A 23860-nucleotide genomic window follows, 5' to 3' on the forward strand; every position below is an offset into this window, starting at 1 on the left:
GCCACATAATAACATGGCTAAAGCAATGCCTAACAGTTAAAATGTGAAGTGTTTATGAAGTTTAAATGAGTTGTGGCTAGCTTTCTGCGTTAAACAACTTGCTAACAAGTTAGCTAGCTACTAGTTACCTAGCAAACGCTACCTAGTTAGTTAGCTAACTAACGTCAACATCACTTATGGCATCAGAAAACAATATAGTTTGCTAGCAGTTAGCTAACTCCTTATCTAACTACCCCAATGGTCATGATGCCATGATTGCGAAATAATAAATTGGGATCTTGCCATAAGATTGCAACATAACTTCAATAGCTGGACAGTGACAGTGTTGTCACAAAGGCACATCGACTGATTGTTCACCTAGTCGGCTATGGGATTCGAACAAGCAATCTTTAGGTTACTGGCCCAACGCTCTTCACAGCTGGGCCACCCTGCTGCCCCGTGCTACATTTGACAACTTGATGGCGACTAATGAAGCCTGTGCTCAATTTGTCAGACTCAAGAGTTTTTACAAATGAGATTAGTTTTGTTTTTGATCATGGTTATTCAATGTGATTGTGATACATAGCTAGCAGATTACAACGGGCTAACAATGTTGTGATGTTCCATTTGCGGTAACAGGATAGGTACTGTTTGGCTTAGCACAGATACTTTGCAATCAACCTTAACTTGGCAACACTGTCTTAGTTCTCGATTTGGCCAAACATGTATATTTTAACATTCCAGGTGGTTCGTTTTGAATTTCGAAAATGCTCTGTTAATTTTTCTGGGCTCCATGAAGTAATCCAACAATGTGTTCACTGCCATCGTGTCTATTTCAAATCTTCTCTCATCAAATCAAACTTTATTGGTCACATACACATATTTAGCACATGGTGTAGCAAAATGCTTGTGTTCCTAGCTCCAACAGTGCAGTAATATCTAACAATACACACATCCAAAATTAAATAATGGAATGAAGAAATATATCAATATTAGGATGAGCAATGTGGGAGTGGCATTGACTAAAATAGAAATGTGTAAAGCAGTATGTAAACATTATTAAAGTGACCAGTGATTCCATATCTATCTATATAGAGCAGCAGCCTCTAAGGGGCAGGGTGGAGTAACCGGGTGGTAGGCGGCTAGTGATGGCTACTTAACATTCCTGATGGCCATGAGATAGAAGTGGTTTTTCAGTCTCTCGGTCCCAGCTTTGATGCTCCTGTATTTACCTTCTGGATGATAGCGGGGTGAACAGGCCTTGGCTCTGGAGGTTGATGATCTGTGACATCAGGTGCTGTAGATGTCCTGGAGGGCAGGTAGTGTGCCCCCCGGTGATGCGTTGGGTAGACCGCACCACCCTCTGGAGAGCCCTGTGGTTGCGGGCGACGCAGTTGCCGTACCAGGCGGCGATACAGCCCGACAGGATGCTCTCAATTGGGCATCTGTGAAAGTTTGAGGGTCTTAGGGGCCAAGCCAATTTTTTTTTTCAGCCTAATGAGGTTGAAGAGAGCTCTGTTGTCTTCTTCACCACACTGTCTGTGTGGGTGGACCATTTCAGATCGTCAGTGATGTGTACACCGAGGAACTTGAAGCTTTCCACCTTCTCCACTGCGGTCCCGTCTATGTGGATATGGGCATGCTCCCTCTGCTCTTTCCTGAATTTCACGATTAGCTCCTTCATTTTGTTGATGTTAAGGGAGAGGTTATTTTCCTGGCACAACTCTGCCAGGGCCCTCACCAATTTCCTGTAGGCTGTCTCGTCATTGTTGGTAATCAGGCCTACTATGGCTGTCATCTTTAGACTTGATGCTTGAGTTGGAGGTGTGTGTGTGGCTACGCAGTCATGGGTGAACAGGGAGTACAGGAGGGGGCTGAGTACGTACCCTTGTGGTGCCCCTGTGTTGAGGATCATTGAAGTGGAGATGTTGTTTCCTACCTTCACCACCTGGGGGTGGCCCGTCGGGAAGTCCAGGACCAAGTTGCACAGAGCGGGGTTCAGACCCAGGTCCCCAAGCTTGGAGAGTACTATTGTGTTGAAGGCTGAGCTATAGTCAATGAACAGCATTCTTACATGGGTATTCCTCTTGTCCAGGTGGGATAGTGCATGGTCTGTGGATCTATTGGGGCGGTAAGCAAATTGAAGTGGGTCTAGGGTGTGAGGTGGTTATGATCCTTAACTAGCCTCTCAAGCACTTAATGATGACAGAAGTGAGTTCTACAGGGCGATAGTCATTAGTTCAGTTACCTTTGTTTTGTTGGGTAGATGTGAAGGGTTATTGAGGTTGGACAGCGATGAAAGGGATTTTGGGATGGGGTTGGGTTTCTTGGGTACAGGACCAATGGTGGAAATCTTGAAGCATGTGGGGACAGCAGACTGGATTAGGGAGAGATTGAATATGTCCGTGAACACTCCAGCCAGCTGGTCTGCGCATGCTCTGAGGATGCGGCTATGGATGCCGGCAGCCTTGCGAGGGTTAACGAGCTTAAATGTCTTACTCAGGTAGGCCACAGAGGAGATCCCACAGTCCTTGGGAGTGGGCTGCGTTGATGGCACTGTGCTGTCCTCAAAGCTGGCAAAGAAGGTGTTTAGCTTGTCTGGGAGCAGGACGTCGGTGTCCGACGTGGCTGGTTTTCCCTTTGTAATCTGTGATTGTCTGTAGACCCTGCCACATACGTCTCGTGTCTAAGCCATTGAATTGTGACTCCACTTTGTGTCTCTACTGACGTTTTGTCTGTTTGATTGCCTTACGGAGGGAATAATTAAAATGTTTGTATTCAATCATGGTTAAATGCGGTGGTTTGCACTTTCAGTTTAGTGCAAATGCTGCCATCTATCCATGGTTTCTGGTTTGGGTAGGTTATAATAGTAATTGATTGAGACAGGTGTGTCCACCCCTTCTATAAGATTATGGCGGTCCGCAAACAAACGTTAGAGGTGCATGCCGCCACCTACTGTACTAGAGTGTGTAGTCAATCATCTATCCCTGTCCAACCTCAATAACTCTAAACATCAATCTATCCCTCTCTTCCACATACCGGTACTTAGAACAATACATTAACACATGCTTCACTGTTTCATCAGGGGGTACAAAAATGATCAGATTAATATTGCCATTGAGAAAATTCAAAACAAAACATGACCTTTTTCAAGGTCAGTCTCGCAAAAAGATGCGTTCTTCAAAACGCTCTGAACAAATGAAGGGAATCGTTCACAACCATTGGCACATTCTAAAATACGATGATAGTCTCGGTAATATGTTTTCGGACCTTCTCTTGGTCGTATTCTCACGGGGCAGAAATCTCAGAGACCAATTGGTACACTCTGATTTACCACCCCAAGATATTCCTGAACAACGTCTATTTGCGCCCCTACTGGATGGAAATTACCAGTGTAATGGCTATGCTCAATGCAATGGCACTTATAAATGTAGATCCTTCAAACACCCACAAACGGTGTTATTACGTGCTCCACTAAGGCAGTTATTTATCTTATAACTTGTCCTTGTGGTAAAAATGATGTGGGTAAAACAAAGCGTGAATTAAAAGTACGTATCTCAGAGCATCGTAGCACCATTAGGTGCAAAAACTTGACTTACCCAGTTATGGCCCACTTTTTGGAAGCAAACCACTCGATTTCGTCTCTGTGTTATATTGGCATCGAACATGTCACCCTCCCTAGGAGAGGGGGTGACCTTGATAATTTATTGTTAAACTGGAGAGGCTGCCTGGCTCTAACTTAAAGACCCTTGCTCCCTTCGGTCTCAACATAGACTTTGATCTGAAGCCATTCTTGTGATTGTGACTTTGCCATTGTAATTGTTTGTAAGCTTGTGTAGTCTAAAATGAATCTATGATCGTATGCTATCCATTTGTTTTTTTGTATGCTGTTCTTTGTATGCCATTTTTATATTTGAGAATTAACCAATGATATTAGGCCACACTTGGCCATGATTACAGACACCTGTGTGTCTTTTGACACTATATAAACGAGTCATCCCGCAGTGTTTGATGATACCCTGATGAAGACTGGATATTACATTTTTGCATCTGAGCTCCTAGAGTGTGCGGCTCTCCCTTATTTTCACTGTTTCATCAACCATAAAGTCCAGTGGGTCCACCCCAAAGTGCAGTATGTCATTATGACACTCACCTGTCTCGATAAATGAGAGAATATTTTAAATGGACAAGATGGCGGCGTACACATTGTTGGATTACTTCATGAAGGAAAACATGGATTTATTTTTAAATACGGAGCCTTTTCTAAATTCAAACTAACCACCTGCAACTGGATACTGACTTTTTAGAAGATACAGTGCATTGGGAAAGTATTCGGACACCTTGACTTTTTCCACATTTTGTTAACAGCCTTATTCTAAAATGTATTTGTTTTTTCCCCCCCTAAATCTACACACAATATCCCATAATGACAAAGCAAAAACAGGTTACATTTACGTAAGTATTTAGACCCTTTACTCAGTACTTTGTTGAAGCACCTTTGGCAGCGATTACAGCCTGGAGTCATCTTGGGTATGACACTACTAGCTTGGCACACCTGTATTTAAGCAGTTTCTCCCGTTCTTCTCTGCAGATCCTCACAAGCTCTTTCAGGTTGGGTGGGGAGTGTTGCTGCACAGCTATATTCAGGTCTCTCCAGAGAATTTTGATCGGGTTCAATTCCGGGCTCTGGCTGGGCCATTCGTTGTCCTGTTGGAAGGTGAACCTTCCAACCTCCAGTCTGAGGTCCTGAGCGCTCTGGAGCAGGTTTTCATCAAGGATCCTGACAAGTCTCTCAGTCCCTGCCGCAGAAAAACATCCCCACAGCATGATGGTGTAAGGTTTCCTCCAGACATGACGCTTGGCATTCAGGACAAAGAGTTCAGTCTTGGTTTCATCAGACCAGAGATTCTTGTTTATCGTGGTCTTAGAGTCCTCCAGGTGCCTTTTGGCAAACTCCAAGCGGGCTGTCATGCACTTTTTACTGAGGAGTGGCTTCCGTCCGGCCACTCTATCGTAAAGGCCTGATTGGTGGAGTGCTGCAGAGATGGTTGTCCTTCTGGAAGGTTTTCCAATCCCCACAGAGGAACTCTGGATCTCTGTCAGTGACCATCAGGTTCTTGGTCACCTCCCTGACCAAGGACCTTCTCCCCCCCGATTGCTCAGTTTGGCCGGTCAGCCAGCTCTAGGAAGAGTCTTGGTGGTTTATAACTTCTTCCATTTAAGAATGATGGAGGCCACTGTGTTCTTGTGGAACTTCAATGCTACAGAAATGTTTTGGTACCTGTCCCCAAATCTGTACCTCGACACAATCCTATCTCGGAGCTCAACGGACAATTCCTTCGACCTCATTGCTTGGTTTTTGCACTGGCAACTGTGGGACCTTGTATAGACAGTTGTGTGCCTTTCCAAATCATGTCCAATCAATTGAATTGGACTCCAATCAAGTTGTAGAAACATCACAAGGATGAAAAATGGTAACCGGATACACCTGAGCTCAATTTAGTCTCATGGAAATGTGTCTGAATACTATGTAATACCTTATGGAAGTAAGGTATTTCTGTTTTATGTTTAATACATTTGTAAAAATGTCAAACCTGTTTTTGCTTTGTCTTTATGGGGTATTGTGTGTAGATTACTATTTCTTTTATTTAATCCATTTTAGAATAAGGCTGTAAGGTAACAAAATGTGGAAAAAGGGAAGGGGTCTGAATATTTTCAGAATGCACTGTACATGTTTGACCGACTCGAGAATGAAGAATTTTTGAGCAACCATAAAAATACTTTCGGTGCTTCGCCAAACAGTACCTATCCTGTACCGGCTAATGGAGCGTCGCATTAGCCCGTTACTAGCTAGCAACGGTAATAATTGTGTCCATGTCCAATTCTATATGTGTGTGTGGGGGGGGGGGATGGTGAATTTTAATTTGAGGTGACTTTTCTTTCCTCAGTGGGTCATTAGAGGCCAAACTCATATAAATATAATGACTAGAACTCATACTAGTTCTGTACCCAGAATTCCTTGAAGTGTGATTATGGGTGGTCAGAATCTGCTAACGTTACTGCATCTTCCTTTCACACGCTGTTGTTGGTGCTGAGTATGGAAGACTTTTTGCTTAACCAGTAGAGTTACATCCGCTGATGTTGTGACATTCAGGAGAAAAAATAAAAGTTACACCCAATTTGCTTACTGGCACTAGATGTTCTACTGTGATGGAACTCGGTCTCCTGCTGCCTTTCACTGTGAGATTGTACGTACACACCCACTCCCATGCATGCTCACCATCAAAGGAGGTACTGAAACTTGGGCATAAGCAACATGAGTTTTCTTAAAGCTTTGTATGGCATCTTCACCATTGTTGAGTAACAATCCTATGTTTACAAATGAGGGGACCGTTCCCTATAGCTCTCATGACAGGCTTCGAAGAAAGTACAGAATAAAATGGGTTAAAGGGCATATTACTAATTTCCTACCTCAGAATGTCTGCTCCCCCTAGCCATGGAAATAAATGAATGTAATCTATTTATGACCAAAAGGATATTTTTAAGTAAGGTTTTTTAAATTAGGCCTCTTCAGGAATCAATGGGTGTATATCATGAAGAATAAAAAAAAAAAATGGATGTAGAAAATGCCAATATCCCTTTATTTTATTATTTAAAAAAATGATTTTATAATGTATTGGGAATGCCTCCTCTGATTTAATTCCACCAGTCTTTGAGAACAGTAGCACCCATTTCCTGGACATAGATTCCTGATGAGCTCTACAGAACAAGGGAGTGATAAGCTCACTCCCTTAATGAGTAAGGGAGTGAGGTTACTTTAGGTCAGTGGCCCACAGCCCAAAGATCCTCATTCACCCAGTCAACTCGAGCTTTCAAACCAGCTGCAGCTTTCATGTCCTCTAAAGTGGAAAATGTTAGCCTAGGACATAGTACATTTTAAATTGTCAAAAAGTAGTTTAAAGGAACACTCCTTTAGTTTTTCATCAACGGCAGCCCAGGCACTTGTTTTGCCATAACGCTAAGAAATGGGCCTGGAGAAATGTAGGCCTAATCTCACTTATATTCATAGATAGTACTATGGATACAACTGACAGTCCATGATATCAAAAATATAGTTTTAAACTTATTTTGAAGCTTGTTTACAAACAATGGAGTTGGGGTTGTGGGTAAAATCAGTAGTTACATATCACAATATTATATTGATAATTTGACTCCCAAGAATCGATTTGTAAAAAGCAGTGGTCTAATGTACTTAATTAAAAATACTTTAAAGTACTACTTCAGTAGTTTTTGTACTTTACAATTAATATTTGACAACTTTTACTTCACTACATTCCTAAAGAAAATATTGTACTTTTTACTCCATACATTTTCCCTGACTCCCAAAAGCACTTGTTACATTTTGAGTGCTTAGCAGGACAGAACAATGGCCTAATTCACACACTTATCAAGAGAACATCCCTGGTCATCCCTACTGCCTCTGATCTGGAGGACTCACTAATCACAAATGTTTTTGCTTGGTTTGTATATAATATCCTAGTGTTGGAGTGTGCAGTCTGGTTAGCTTAATATAAGGAATTTGAAAATATTTTTTACTTTTGATGCTTAAGTATATTTTAGAAATTACATTTACTTTTGTTTCTTGAGTAAAAGTATTTGGTTTTAAATATACTTAAGTAGGATTTTACTGGTTGTCTTTTACTGATTTTTTTTTGAGTCATTTTCTATTAAGGTATCTTACTTTTACTCAAGTATGACATTTGGGTACTTTTTTCACCACTGGTGCTAAGTAGCATTAGCTAACACTGGTATTTTTCATCCTATAGCTTGTTACCCATCCTCCTTTTTAAATAGAAAGCCAACACATTTTCAGCACTTTTACTTCCATGACTGATCAAAATACATTTTCTTATGCTCTCTTGTTTCTCAGCAGCAGAAATCTAGTCAGCAATATGGTTGGAACATCAAATTGCAATTAAATCGCAGTATCTAATCGCAATACATCTAGAATTCTGAGAATTGAAATGCATATCGCATCGGCACCAAAGTGTCTTGATCATATCGTGAGGTCCCTGGCAATTCCCTAGCCATCTTGGTAAGACGGTTGCACTAAGCTCATGCGGAGTCTAGCGTAGCTGTGGTTCTTCAAGAATCAATGAATTTGGAACAACTGATTCTCATGAAACCAGCTTTAACCATGGCTTAGCAAATGGAGTTAGAAAACCATGATGCAACGGTGAACTATAATTCTGAAGACTAAGATGCCTTATTTATGGCACTGTCTTTATTATAATAAAAAAAAAATGTCACCCCAAAGTCTCATGACCAAAAAGCGTCCGTATTAAATCTCCAGGTCATTTTATAAAATGTTACTTTAGAAAAACCTAAGTTTGGCCATAAATAGTTTACATTAAACTATAATATTTATTACTTAAACACCCGTGGACATGTTTCTCATTTAACACTTTTTGAAGTTGCTGTACAAAGTCTATTTTATTTTTTATTTTTTTTATACATTTTTATTCACCCATGATGCATCATCCATTGGAGTAGTCCTTAGTTGAGCACAAATTCATTTAATTTCTTCACTTATGTTTTCAGAATGAGGATATTTTTCTCAAAAATAACCTTTACGTCACTTGACCTTCTCAATACCGAAATTACTAAAGTTCCAATTGGGAAAAACTTAGAGAACCACCTTACTGAGATGGAGGCATGACACTAGTGATGCTGTCTCCTATTACTTTCCGTTTTGGTAAGGAGAACCTTCATTTTGGTAATGATGATTTACATTAACATTTAAGTCATTTAGAAGACGCTCTTATCCAGAGCGACTTACAAATTGGTGCATTCACCTTATGATATCCAGTGGAACAACCACTTTACAATAGTGCATCTAAATCTTTTAAGGGGGGGGGGGTTAGAAGGATTACTTTATCCTATCCCAGGTATTCCTTAAAGAGGTGGGGTTTCAGGTGTCTCCGGAAGGTGGTGATTGACTCCGCTGTCCTGGCGTCGTGAGGGAGCTTGTTCCACCATTGGGGTGCCAGAGCAGCGAACAGTTTGGACTGGGCTGAGCGGGAACCGTTCTTCCTCAGAGGTAGGGGGGCCAGCAGGCCAGAGGTGGATGAACGCAGTGCCCTTGTTTGGGTGTAGGGCCTGATCAGAGCCTGAAGGTATGGAGGTGCCGTTCCCCTCACAGCTCCGTAGGCAAGCACCATGGTCTTGTAGCGGATGCGAGCTTCAACTGGAAGCCAGTGGAGAGAGTGGAGGAGCGGGGTGACGTGAGAGAACTTGGGAAGGTTGAACACTAGACGGGCTGCGGCGTTCTGGATGAGTTGTAGGGGTTTAATGGCACAGGCAGGGAGCCCAGCCAACAGCGAGTTGCAGTAATCCAGACGGGAGATGACAAGTGCCTGGATTAGGACCTGCGTCGCTTCCTGTGTGAGGCAGGGTCGTACTCTGCGAATGTTGTAGAGCATGAACCTACAGGATCGGGTCACCGCCTTGATGTTAGTGGAGAACGACAGGGTGTTGTCCAGGATCACGCCAAGATTCTTAGCACTCTGGGAGGAGGACACAAGGGAGTTGTCAACCGTGATGGCGAGATCATGGAACGGGCAGTCCTTCCCCGGGAGGAAGAGCAGCTCCGTCTTGCCGAGGTTCAGCTTGAGGTGGTGATCCGTCATCCACACTGATATGTCTGCCAGACATGCAGACATGCGATTCGCCGCCTGGTTATCAGAAGGGGGAAAGGAGAAGATTAATTGTGTGTCGTCTGCATAGCAATGATAGGAGAGACCATGTGAGGATATGACAGAGCCAAGTGACTTGGTGTATAGCGAGAATAGGAGAGGGCCTAGAACAGAGCCCTGGAGGACACCAGTGGTGAGAGCGCGTGGTGCGGAGACAGATGGGTCTAGAAGGATGAGAGCAGAGGAGAGAGAGTTAGCTTTAGCAGTGCGGAGAGCCTCCGTGACACAGAGAAGAGCAGTCTCAGTTGAATGCCCAGTCTTGAAACCTGACTGATTAGGATCAAGAAGGTCATTCTGAGAGAGATAGCAGGAGAGCTGGCCAAGGACGGCACGCTCAAGAGTTTGGAGAGAAAAGAAAGAAGGGATACTGGTCTGTAGTTGTTGACATGGGAGGGATCGAGTGTAAGTTTTTTCAGAAGGGGTGCAACTCTCGCTCTCTTGAAGACGGAAGGGACGTAGCCAGCGGTCAAGGATGAGTTGATGAGCGAGGTGAGGTAGGGGAGAAGGTCTCCGGAAATGGTCTGGAGAAGAGAGGAGGGGATAGGGTCAAGTGGGCAGGTTGTTTTAGCAAAGAGCAATGCTGCCACATAAAGGAGGATATCCCCCATTTTGACATTTATACCTGTTTTAGCACTTACCTATACTGCGTGATATGCCAAGACAGTTTTTGGTCCGTATCCTGCATATTTAGATACTTTTTATAGGAATATCATGTTATGCCATTTGCCCATAGGATCTCATTCCATTTAGAAATGCATCTAAAATACCTTAGAACCACATACATCCACTTACTAATGCACCAATATTACCCTTCTGTAAAGACCTTGGAAAGTCACTTTTGAAAATACATACATGTAATTACAGTATGTGTGTTTTATGCTAAAATAAGGGGTGTTTTAGTAAATTGCATTAAGATTAGTGATTTTTAGTATTATGCAAGGCATTTGCAAGTCATGACACAGTCTAATTATTTATTGGGTTGCTGAATCTCTAGTAGAGATCAGTGCAGTTTTTCAATGGAAAATTATGCAACACTCATTAGTGAAACATGCATGCTCACCTCTGAAACCTTATTATTATATATATATTTTTTTACCCCTTTTTCTCTCCAATTTTGTGATATCCAATTGGTAGTTAGTCTTGTCCCATCGCTGCAACTCCCGTACCGACTCGGGAGAAGCGACGGTCGCGAGCCACGTGTCCTCCGAAACCCGCCAAGCCTCTCACTGCTTCTTGAAACACTGCTCGCTTAACCCGGAAGCCAGCCACACCAATGTGTCGGTGGAAACACCGTACAGCTGGCGACTGAAGTCGGTGTGCCTGCGCTTGGCCCGCTACAAGGAGTCACTAGAGCGCGATGGGACAAGGACATCCCAGTGGGCCAAATCCTCCCCTAACCGGGACGTCACTAGGACAATTGTGCGCCGCCTCACGGGTCTCCCGGCTGCGACACAGCCCGGGATTGAACCCAGGTCTCTAGAGACGCCTCTAGCACTGCGATGCATTGCCTTACATTCACTTATGTTAAAGCTTAGACCCTACTTTACATCATGAGGTTTTTGTGTTGTGCCTGCCATCGGTTGAGACATGCTCTTGAATACAAGGTGGGTGTCATTTCAATTATAGAAACATAATTCATAGAATGGACCTATTCTTCAGACCACTGCAATTTAGCTGGTACACCATTAACATTTCTATTGAATTGAAATGTGAGTAAAATGGTTGCACTGTGGAGCCCTGAAATGTGTCAACATGCCTAGGCTATTCTCGTTGAGCGTGGCGACGTACTGTTGACGTTTTATCCACCATCTGTCCATCGCTGTTGTAATCTGGGAAGACAATGTTCCCAAACTGGAGATTTAAACTAGTTCCTGGCTGCGCCTCACAAAAGCACAGTTTCAAATGTGCCAATTAAGATTAGAATTTTTACGGAATAGCCTGAAATGTTTTTCAGCTTAGATTTACTTGAGGCATAGGCCTACGTGGCATAGGTCTACAATATCTTATAGGTCTAGTGTATTTTTATTTTGTACATTTCTTTTTTTTAATGTGTTCAGTGCAGACAGACCTGAGGTCCCCATACCGAACGGTTCAGTACAAATAGTGTACTATTACACCCTAACTTGTGATTTTGTTAGTTCTCTGTTAACTAGCCTACTTTAGACTTTGAGAAGGCCCCTTTTTTTTGTATTGTATTTGTGAGAAGTGGCTGGTTAGATACACTCCAAGATGAAAATATTTGAGCAGCACAAGGCCCTGTGGGGATTTCAGAACCATGCAAACGACCAATAGTTACCTCGCCTGTGTTCCTGTTTTCACCTTGCTTCCCCTCCCTTTCCTCCATCTCTCTGTTTCTCTCTGTCTCCCACAGGATATTGGCTAGCAGAAGGTCTTGCGTTTCTCTCAAGATCTTCTTGAGTCATAAAACTTCCACGAGACAGAGGACAGAGGGATGTAGTATTTGTGGAACACAGGCCTGTTCTTAAAGCTGTTCGCCTGTCAACGCCAGGGTAGCAGCCACATTGAACGAGGTTTCAGTCTCACATGGGCAAGATGGTCGGATCATAACAAGACATTACTTCAAAGGTATGTTGAACACCAGATGGGCCATCTCTTAGTAACTTGTCAGTGTGTTTGACATGCAATACACTTGTGCCGCTCAGACGAATAACGGGACTATGCTAAGTAAATCTGTTTCTTTAATTTTGTACATTTTTTATTATGCCTACATTTGCCAAAATGGTTGAATTGAGTCAATGAAGGTAGGGCAGACGGCATTTTACATTTACATCGTAGGAATTTATCAGACGCTCTTATTCAGCCATTTACAGGAGCAATTAGAGTTAAGTGCCTTACTCAAGGGCACATCGACAAATTTTGGGCCAAATCGGCTCGGGGATTCAAACCAGTGACTTTTCGATTACTTGCGCAACGCTCTTAATATAGGCCATGTGCTGCCCTGCTTTTTTCTTAATTGTTCACGTTTGAACAAAGCTGATGTAGGACAAATACTGGCGTTTTGTTGCAGGTACAGCCAACTAGTTCAAAAATAAAATTGTGCCATTGTCAAAATTATACGATATCTCAAAAACAATATACTTAAGTATACTTATAACTAGCGATCTCTCCCCCCCCCCCCCATCAGTTTTGAGGCTATACAGTTTGTTTACACTTACGTTGTTTACAAACATTGGAGTAAAGCAAGCTTATTTTAGGTTCTGATGGGGACAGTTGGACTAAGCTCATGAGGCATTTATAAGTTATGTTCTTGAAAGAATCAATGGGTATCAGTCGTTCCACAAAGAGTACTCTTTGAATCCCTTGGATATTTTAAAGCCTGTTATAAGTTATTACGAAGTGCCCTTTTAATATAGACCACATGGACATTTCAATAAATCCGATTTAAAAAAAAAAATATTATATTTTTTTAAAAATATGAATAAAGACTAGCGAAAGTGCTAAAAAATCTGCATTTGTCATTTTTTTCCAACTTCTTCTAGGAAGATTTCAACCCACATAACCACAAAATGTCTCCTAGCTATGGACAATTCCACTGTAATAGAATTGCGCTGAAACACTTAAAATGTATACCAATCAATAACCATTTGATTTCAAACTCTATGCACAGACTACTTTTAAGATTTGACCCAGAACATTTTACAAAAACACATTTACTCGAAGAACTGTGGAGATGCAAAGTTTGGTAGCAGAATTTCAGCCCCCCCCCCAAAAAACAGTTAAATATCGGATTCAAATTAAGATTCAAAGATGTCTGCAGAAAGAATGGGGTGTCAACTATGAGATGTTGCGTTTGAAAACATCTAATTTGGTTATTAACCTCTCTGGGTTATGTCCCACCTGCGGGACACACTATTCAACAGCCAGTGAAAATAGCAGGGCGCCAAATTCAAAACAACAAAAACTCATAATTCATATTTCTCAAACATACAACTATTATATCCCATTTTAAAGATACACTTCTCGTTAATCCAACCACATTGTCCGATTTCAAAAAGGCTTTACTGCGAAAGCTTGACATTTGATTATGTTAGGACAGCGCCGAGACAAGAAAAACCACACAGCCATTTTCCAAGCAAGGAGAGGCGTCACAAAAACCATAAATGCAGCTAAAATTAATCATTAACCTTTGATCTTCATCAGATGGCACTCATAGGACTTCATGTTACACAATGCATGTATGTTTTGCTCGATAAAGTTCATATTTATATCCAAAAACCCCATTTTACATTGGTGTGTAATGTTCAGAAATGTTTTGCTTCCCAAAACTTCCGGTGAATGAGCACATCAATTTACAGAAATACTCATCATAAACGTTGATAAAATATTCAACTGTTATTTGAAGAATTATAGATACACTTCTCCTTTAATGCAACCTCTGTCAGATTTCAAAAAAGCTTTACAGCGAAAACACACTTTGCAATAATCGGCGCTCAGTCACAAAACCAAACCCGCCATTTTATGGAGTCAACAAAACTCAGAAATAGCATTATAAATATTCACTTACCTTTGCTCTTCATCGGAATGCACTCCCAGGAATGCCAGTTCCACAATAAATGTTCATTTGTTTCGATAAAGTCCATCCTTAATGTCCAAATACCTCCTTTTTGTTTGCGCGTTCAGTCGAGTAATCCAAATCATCTGTGCTCGCGCAGTGAGTTCAGACAAAGTCAAAAGTTATATTACAGTTCGTAGAAACATGTCAAACGATGTATAGAATCAATCTTTAGGATGTTTATCATAAATCTTCCATAATATTCCAACTGGACGATTCCTTTGTCTTAAAAAAAAGGAACACAGCTAACTCTCATGTGAGTGCGCGCCACTGAGCTCATGTCATTTTCTCAGTCATCTGATTCCAATGGCTCTTATTCCCTCCCCATTCACAGTAGAAGCATGAAACAACGTTCTAAAGACTGTTGACATCTAGTGGAAGCCTTAGGAAGTGCAAAATGACCCCACAGACACTGTATACTGGATAGGGAATCACTTGAAAAACTACCAACCTCAGATTTCCACACTTCCTGGTTAGATTTTCTCAGGTTTTTGCCTGCCATATGAGTTCTGTTATACTCACAGACATCATTCAAACAGTTTTAGAAACTAATACTATGCAGTTTTAGAAACTAATACTATGCATATCTTAGCTTCTGGGACTGAGTAGCAGGCAGTTTACTCTGGGCACCTTTGTCATCCTGATGTCAAAATACTGCTCCCTACCCTAGAGAAGTTAAACTACAGTAAGTGTAGTAGATTAACACCTGGTAACAGAATTGTGTTAACGGAATTTCATCATGGGTCCCTGATCTGTACTACACACACATGTATAATTATGGATATGAATGTCATTCTCTTTATGGTGATGTATCCTAAATGGGTACACTAAGGTTGAAATATTTGGGTATTATTCTATACTGGCTATTATTTTAATGAGCTCCACCACCAAACAAGACCAAATTTGGTTGCTTTGGACCGGACCAAATCTGAACCATTCATAGATGTCTGTTGCACAAGTTTGGACATCAAAGTACAGCACACTATAGCTCAGTAGAGTATATTCAAGTAAAGTGTACTACATTATATTGTACTCAACAGAGGTCGTGTTAATGTAGAATTCTGCATTTTTCAGACTTTTATTTGCAACACAAAGGGCATTTTATCAGCAGACCATGCTCTGACTAATGTGTAGCTACTTTTTTCAGTGTAACCTCCTTTTCTCTGGTAATATGCTAGATTAACTTAAAGCGAAAATTAGGAAATGTAGCTGGCTACATTATTTTCAAGATAAACATTAGAAATATGATGGCCATGTATCATTTTTGCAAAAAATACCTTTTTCCATTGAGCTCATTTAAATGTGGCTGCTATAAATAGAATTGCACTTTGGTTGCCATCCTGATGAAAAGGAAGCTATTTTCTGCCGAATGTGTTGCGCTAATGTATTTTCTTTGAAGGAAAACTATAGTCGTACGCCCCTGATCACTCTATTGAAGCAGGAAAAACACTGACTTTCAATATAAAACGCAGGCGATTATTTTTTTTAAATTTTTTTTTTAAAGGTCTGTTTTTAAAATGCAAATTTCTGCACTGCTCAACTCTAGTGTGCTCTACTGTGTATTAAACTCTACTCCATTCAATTGTACAGGACTGTACTGTTCTGATCTATACTCTAATACAGTAAAGAAAAGTAGTAAAGTACTATACTCTTACTGTGCTGTACTGTCCAAACTTTCGAAACCTAGACGTCGATGATTGGTTCAGATTTGGACCGGACCAAATCTGAACCAATCATCGACGTCTAGTTTTGGGCCAATTTAAGGACCAAAAAACGTTTGTGGACGTGGAAATTAAGGCCAGGTGACGGACCGACAATTTCAATTACAATACCTTCAGAAAGTATTCATAACCCTCGACTTTTTCCAAATGTTGTTACAGCCTGAATTTAAAATGAATTAAATTGAGATTTTGTGTCACTGGCTTAAACACAACACCCCATAATGTCAAAGTGGAATTATGTTTTTAGACATTTTTTACAAATTAATGAAAAGCTAAAATGTCTTCAGTCAGGTATTCAACTCCGAAAAATTAGCTCAAGTCTCATGGACTCACTCTGTTTGCAATAAGTGTTTTAACATGATTTTTGAATGACTACCTCATCTCTGTACCTCATACATGAAATTATCTTTGTAAGATCCTTCAGTCGAGCAGTGAATTTCTAACAGATTCAACCACAAAGACCAGAGGTTTCCTAATGCCTCGCAAAGAAGGGCACCTATTGGTAGATGGGTAAAAATGTAAAATGCAGACATTGAATATCCCTTTGAGCATGGTGAAGTTATTCATTCCACTTTGGATGGTATATCGATACACCCTGTCACTACAAAGATACTTCCTAACTCCGTTGCCAGAGAGGAAGGAAACCACTCAGGGATTCCACCGTGAGGCCATGGTGACTTTAAAACGGTGTTAAAGGCTTAAATAGGAGAAATCTGAGCGACAGCGTTGTACTTACACCACAATACTAACCTAAATGACAGAGTGAAAACAAGGAAGCCTATACTGAATGAAGGGTGAAAACCGCAGCCCTGGTCCCAGCAATTTTGCCACCTAGTGTACATTTCTAATAGGCTATTTTTTTCACAAGAAATAGGTTAAAATACTAGAGGTTCTTAAGTGGCCAATTTTCATATATTAGGCTAGCTGTCTTTTTGGGCTATCTCAGCCAATAGTGTAAATGTAGTTGGGGTGTAGGAGAGTGGACACTTACTTGACTAGAGCTACGTTTTGCATAACTTTTAGGAGCATTTTGTATAAGTGGTGGCGGCAGGTAGCCGAGCGGTTAGTTGGGCCAGTAACTGAAAGGTTGCTTGTTCGAATCCCTGAGCCTACAAGGTGAAAACTTGTCTGTGCCTTTGAGCCCTTGATAAGAGCATCTGCTAAATGACACATGTGAGCCGGATGATTTTTCAAGAACTGTAAAATGTATTTCCAGTCGATGTTGGAGTCTAAACTATAGCCTATCACATTTAGGAAGTTAAAGACGACTGCGCCGTGCTTCCCCGTCCCACAACCTAGTCTACAGGCTATTTAATTGAGACCACACGTATAGGCACACTTGATATGGCACGTTTTCTACCATTTCACTTCTTTATGGCGTTTTAAAGTACGGTCTATTGTGTGTATTGGCTCTCATATTCTAGTTCTATGATATTATTGTATTAACCCCAGGTGCGGATTTGATTTCGTAATGACAAGCTGCTGTGCAGAAGATGTCCACACTGTCTGGGACTGATATCACAGATGTTGGCCATGGTAAGAGCCCCGTGTTGTTTTAGTCATGATCTGACTGGGCACTTGTCCTTAACTCCAATTCATCAGCTGGGTTCTCAGTCGACCCCCCCCCCCCGCTTGTCATGACACTGACATTGTAGGTCACTCCACATAGTACACTACAGAATTAAAAAAAATTGTAGTGACAATTTTAAATAAAACAATCTGTATTCTTAAAAAAAATATTTGAACTGGCTTAGTCATGTATTGAAAATATTAAATGTTTAAAGAAGTGAATTAGCTTAGTATTACTTTTTTACCTTGTCGTAATCCAAAACCCATCCGTTTCAGGGATGTGAAGTATTATATTGTTTGTTTTCGACCTCCTAGAACCAACAGTGTAACAGGAAGACGTTGCTGTTTGTATACATTGTCATAGAACCAAGCGTTACCAGCCGATCGGCAGTAAAACATCTACTTTTCTAGCTTCAAGTTGTTCCAATTATAATTTTATTCTTTTACTACTACAGATAGGCCTATATCATGGACATTTTAGGACTGTTTTCAGGTGTAATTTTTGCATGTTGTCAGAGCACATTTAGGCCTAAAAGTGAACATCTCACAGTCTTGTCTTCAATATTAGAACTGAGTGTCATATTTGAAAGGTGATGTGGTCATGTATGATTTCAAAATTAAAGCCACCGTAAGTGACCGTAAAGTGGTCTAACATCTCAATGTGTAGGTTGTCCACCCACTCTGCCTATAGTGGGCGAAATGTTTTCTTGTGGTATAAAATACATTTTACCAAGGCAAATATGATTATTCTTGTTCTGAATCGTTCAGTGGGAAAAAATGAAAAGCTTGGCATACGCTCAGTGCTCGGTTGACATTTCAGAGATGTGCTCGTTTTTGTAAGAAATCTTTAAAAAAAAATGATAATGAACTTACATTAGGGAAACCAGGTATGTAGAATGATAATGAACTTACATTAGGGAAAAAAGTATGAACTCTGTAAGTCACTCTGGATAAGATAAATGACACTTAGATGTTTTAATAATTTAATCTGAACAATTGTTCATTCACAGTATTTTCAATATAGTGCTATTAGCAGTGCTATTTTTGGTAGATTATGGTCTTAAACCAGTGAGTTCATCAAGAATATGGGGAAATTGTATCCACAATGAGAGGTGGAAAGGTTGTTCCCTTGTCATATGATTGCTACATTTTACTATCAATATAGCATATAAAAAAAAGTTTTCCAGAATGTATTTTGGCAACAAAAAAATGTGTTATTGGGTCACGGCTGAGACAACCTGGTTCAATTTGGGTCCTGAGGCAAAACCCAGTTGAGAACCACTGATCTACACAATTAACATTATTATTTTACCCATTGGTCAAATGGGTAAAAAATGTGTTTTTGGACACTCTACAATGTGTGTTTCTGTATCACAGGTGAGGTGTTCGACGGGGCCCCAGAGCTGCAACTGGACTGTCTCTGCAGTGGTGACGACCACAGTAGTGCAGAAATGAAGCATGAGGGAAACCTCCTCCCCCTGGAACCACCCCGCCATGCAGGGTTTTCCAGCCCCCCCCAGAAAGGGCCTTCCTCATTAGCTGAGAAGAATAGCCCGCTGCTCATGGAGCCCAGCAACATCAAGGCCGACCCCGCCGGCGACATGCCTGCCAACACAGGTGCGCATGTTTTTGTATTTATTTAACCTTTATTTATCCACAAAGTCCCATTGAGGTCAAGATACCGATTTTGTGAGGGAGACCTGGCACCTGTGTTTTCAGTGATGTCATCAAACCAGTCGGACTGGTCCAAGCGTCAGGCTAATCCGTTTGTTTTCGACGAAGTCTCATCTTATACATTACCAGTCCAAAGTTTGGACACCTACTCATTAAAGGGTTTTTCTTTCTTTGTACTATTTTCTACATTGTAGAATAATAGTAAAAGACATCAAAACTATGAAATAACACACATGGAATCATGTCGTAACCAAAAAAGTGTTAAACAAATCCAAATATATTCTTCAAAGTAGCCACACTCTTCAAAGTAGCCACACTCTTCAAAGTAGCCATCCTTCTTTGCCTTGATGACAGCTTTGCACACTTTTTGTCATTCTCTCAACCAGCTTCACCTGGAAAGCTTTTCCAACAGTCTTGAAGGAGTTTCTACGTATGCTGAGCACTTTTCCTTCACTCTGCGGTTCGACTCATCCCAAACCATCTCAATTGGGTTGAGGTCGGGTGATCGTGGAGGCCAGGTCATCTGATGCAGCACTTCATCACTCTCCTTCTTGGTCAGATAGCCCTTAAACAGCCCGGAGGTGTGTTGGGTTATTATCCTGTTGAAAAACAAATGATAGTCCCACTAAGCGCAAACCAGATGGGATGGCGTATCGCTGCAGAATGCTGTGGTAGGCATCCTGGTTAAGAGTGCCTTGAATTCTAAATAAAGCACCCCCACCTCCATGCTTCACGGTGGGAACCACACATGGAGAGATCATCCATTCACCTACTCTGCGTCTCACAAAGACACGGCAGTTGGAACCAAAAATCTTCCATTTGGACTCATCAGACCAAAGGACAGATTTCCACCGGTCTAATGACCATTGCTTGTGTTTCTTGGCCCAAGCGAGTCTCTTCTTCTTATTGGTGTCCTTCAGTAGTGGTTTCTCTGCAGCAATATGACCATGAAGGCTTGATTCACACAGTCTCTGAACAGTTGATGTTGAGATGTCTGTTACTTGAACTCTGAAGCATTTATTTGGACTGCAATTTCTGAGGCTGGTAACTCCAATGAACTTATCCTCTGCAGCAGAGGTAATTCTGCGTCTTCCTTTCCTCATGAGAGCCAGTTCATCATAGTGCTTGATGGTTTTTGCAACTGCACTTGAAGAAACTTTCAAAGTTCTTAATGTTCCGTACTGACTGACCTTCATGTCTTAAAGTAATGATGGACTGTTTTCTCTTTGCTTATTTGTGCTGTTCTTGTCATAATATGGACTTAGCCCTATTTTGTAAAAGACCATCTTCTGTATACCACCCTTACCTTGTCACAACACAATTTAAGAAAGAAATTCCACAAATTAACTTTTAACAAGGCACACCTGTTCATCGAAATGCATTCCAGGTGACTACCTCAAGAAGCTGGTTGAGAGAATGCCAAGTGTGTAAAGCTGCCATCAAGGCAAAGGGTGGCTACTTTGAAGAATCTCATATTAAATATGTTCTGATTTGTCTAACACTTTGTTTTTTTTGGTTACTACATGATTCCATATGTGTTATTTCATAGTTTTGATGTCTTCACTATTATTCTACAATGTAGAAAATGGTACAAATAAAGAAGACCCCTTGAATGAGTAGCTGTGTCCAATCTTTGGACTGGTACTGTATATTTAGAGTACATGCCTATATTTTCCCAGATAGTTCCATGTAGTATATTAACTAGAGGTCGACCGATTATGATTTTTCAACACCGATACCGATTATTGGAGGACCAGATAAAGCCGGTTGAAAAAAAAAAAAAAAAAAAAAAAAGTCTTCAATATTCCCAGGTAAGAAGTTTTAGGTTGTAGTTATTATAGGAATTATAGGACTTTCTCTCTATACCATTTGTATTTCATATACCTTTGACTATTTGATGTTCTTATAGGCACTTTAGTATTGCCAGTGTAACAGTATAGCTTCCGTCCCTCTCCTCGCCCCTACCTGGGCTCGAACCAGGAACACATCGACAACAGCCACCCTTGAAGCATCGTTACCCATCGCTCCACAAAAGCCAAGGGGAACAACTACTTCAAGGTCTCGGAGCGAGTGACGTCACCGATTGAAACGCTATTAGCGCACACTCTGCTAACTAGCTAGCCATTTCACATCGGTTACACCAGCCTAATCTCGGGAGTTGATAGGCTTGATGTCATAAACAGCTCAATGCTTGAAGCACAGCGACGAGCTGCTGGCAAACGCACCAAAGTGCTGTTTGACTGAATGCTTACGAGCCTGCCTACCACCGCTCAGACTGCTATATCAAATCATAGACTTAATTATAACATGATAACACACAGAAATACAAGCCGTAGGTCATTAATATGGTCAAATCCAGAAACCTATCATTTCGAAAACAAAACATTTATTCTTTCAGTGAAATACGAAACCGTTCCATATTTTATCTAACGGGTGGCATCCCTAAGTGTAAATATTGCTGTTACATTGCACAACCTTCAATGTTATGTCATAATTATGTACAATTCTGGCGAATTAGTTAGTCTTTGTTAGGAATAAATGGTCTTCACACAGTTCGCAACGAGCCAGACGGTCCAAACTGCTGCATATACCCTGACTGCTTGCACGGAACGCAAGAGAAGTGACACAATTTCCCTAGTTAAGAAATTCATGTTAGCAGGCAATATTAACTAAATATGCAGGTTTAAAAATATATACTTGTGTATTGATGTTTATGGTTAGATACACATTGGTGCAACGACGGTGCTTTTTTTGCGAATGTGCTTGTTAAATCATTACCCGTTTCGCGAAGTGGGCTGTGATTCGATGAGAAATTAACAGGCACTGCATCGATTATATGCAACGCAGGACAAGCTAGTAATATCATCAACCATGTGTAGTTAACTAGTGATTATGTTAAGATTGATAGTTTAAAAAAAAAAAAAATAAGTTTAATGCTAGCTAGCAACTTACCTTGGCTTCTTGCTGCACTCGCGTAACGGGTAGTCAGCCTGCCACTCAGGATCCCCGTGGAGTCAATAATCGGCCACAATCGGTGTCCAAAAATGCAGATTACCGATTGTTATGGAAACTTGAAATCGGCCCTAATATTGACACTACATATATGCATTTACTTTCTCTGATATTTGTATATAATTTTGACAGTACATGTTCTTTTTTTAAAATATTTTATTTGAAAGGTTTTTCTTTTGCAATTTAGTACAAAACAAAAGCACACAACAAAAAACACAGCTGCCGACATATGAAATTAAGTATTGCTTAGGCAAGACATGGAACAAGAATGACAGTTACAACAACAGTAAGTGTTCCTCGTCAGTTTTCAGTCAGTCTCTGTCCAGAAACAGACCCCAAATCTTGAGAAATCTGCTGGAGGAGTTGGTTCTAAAAAAAACAACTAATCTTTTCTAAGTTAATGGTGTTAAACATTTCTGCTAGCCATCTACTGAAGCAAGGGGAGTGGGTGACTTCCATTCTGTGGAACTATTTAAACATTTTTTTTAAACTTTTTTTTTTACCCCAAGTCTCCTTGAGATGACCAGTAAAGGCCTGTGTGTAGTTGGAGAAAAAGGAGACAAACTGAGATGAGGTGTTTTGAATTGGGAGGGCGCTGTAGCAAATCATAAAATAAATGTTGTACAGGGAGGGTGTCAGCATTTTGACTTTTCCCTTTGCTATAGTGTCTGTCTTGTAAGTAATGTAAAAAAAGGTGAATGGGGGAGTGAATGTATTCTTTAATTGGACGAATGATGCGAATTGCTTATCTATGTAGAAGTCTTCAATTGTGGCCAGTCCCTTCTCCCTCCATTCAAGAAATACCTTATCAGACCGAGATGGAACAAAATAATGATTAAAGCATATTGGGGTGTATAGAGGTATCAAGCACCTTACAAACATGCTTAATCTGGTTTAAAATTCTTTAAGAAAAGTTGTCAGTTTGTTTGGGCACTCTGCTTTGGAGAAAAATAAGGCTGGAAGAGAGGAATTTGTGACGGACTTTAGTTGCATATTTAGCCACAGGGGGGAACAGTGTCCAACTTATCAGGGAAACCCAGTTGCCATTATGTTAATGCCCTGGCATTTGCAGCCCAGTAATAATGCTTAAAGATGGGTAGGCCTAAGCCGCAACTTTCTTTGGGCTTTTGCAAGTGGGCCTTATGAATACGGTGGTTTTTGTAACCCCAGACAAATGACAAGGTTGTTGAGTCCAAAGTCTTAAAAAATTGATGTAAGAATAATTAAGATTCTGGAAAAGATAAAGGAACCTGGGAAGAGAAACCCCATCATGGAAAGAGGCAATACACTCGTGCTCTGTTTTTTGTTGTAGCTTTGCAACCAGCTCACTGTAGTTAAGCTTGAAGATGAGCTTTGGATTTCTAGGTATTTTTAGTGCCAGGTAAGTTAAGTGGTCATGCACCACTAAATGGTATACTCTCTAGCTCACTTGTAACATTATCTGAAATGCACATGAGATCACTTTTTCCCCCAATTTATTGAATAGCCAGATAGTTTGCCAAATGAATTGATTATAAGTCTAGTGGGTTAGGGACAGAGGCTACTGGGTTCAAGATGTATAAAAGTCGCCTCACAAG

General features: G+C 40.9%; 1 protein-coding gene across 5 annotated transcripts in view; it reads left to right on the forward strand.

Annotated features, from left to right (window-relative positions):
• Nucleotides 1–23860, forward strand: part of LOC115202857 (oxysterols receptor LXR-alpha) — a 38099-nt gene that overhangs the window by 616 nt on the left and 13623 nt on the right. For 3 of the 5 annotated variants that reach the window (XM_029766938.1, XM_029766939.1, XM_029766941.1), the window contains exons 1-3: nt 12109–12320; nt 17481–17564; nt 18975–19214. In XM_029766938.1, coding sequence (XP_029622798.1) covers nt 17522–17564; nt 18975–19214 — 283 coding nt within the window. In that variant the 5' untranslated portion in view covers nt 12109–12320; nt 17481–17521. Of the gene's footprint in view, nt 1–12105; nt 12321–17480; nt 17565–18974; nt 19215–23860 lie in introns of those variants that run through there. The other 2 variants (XM_029766942.1, XM_029766943.1) reach the window with 2 other exon arrangements.

The sequence above is a fragment of the Salmo trutta genome, chromosome 12, assembly GCF_901001165.1.
Source record: "Salmo trutta chromosome 12, fSalTru1.1, whole genome shotgun sequence".
Lineage (NCBI taxonomy): Eukaryota > Metazoa > Chordata > Actinopteri > Salmoniformes > Salmonidae > Salmo > Salmo trutta.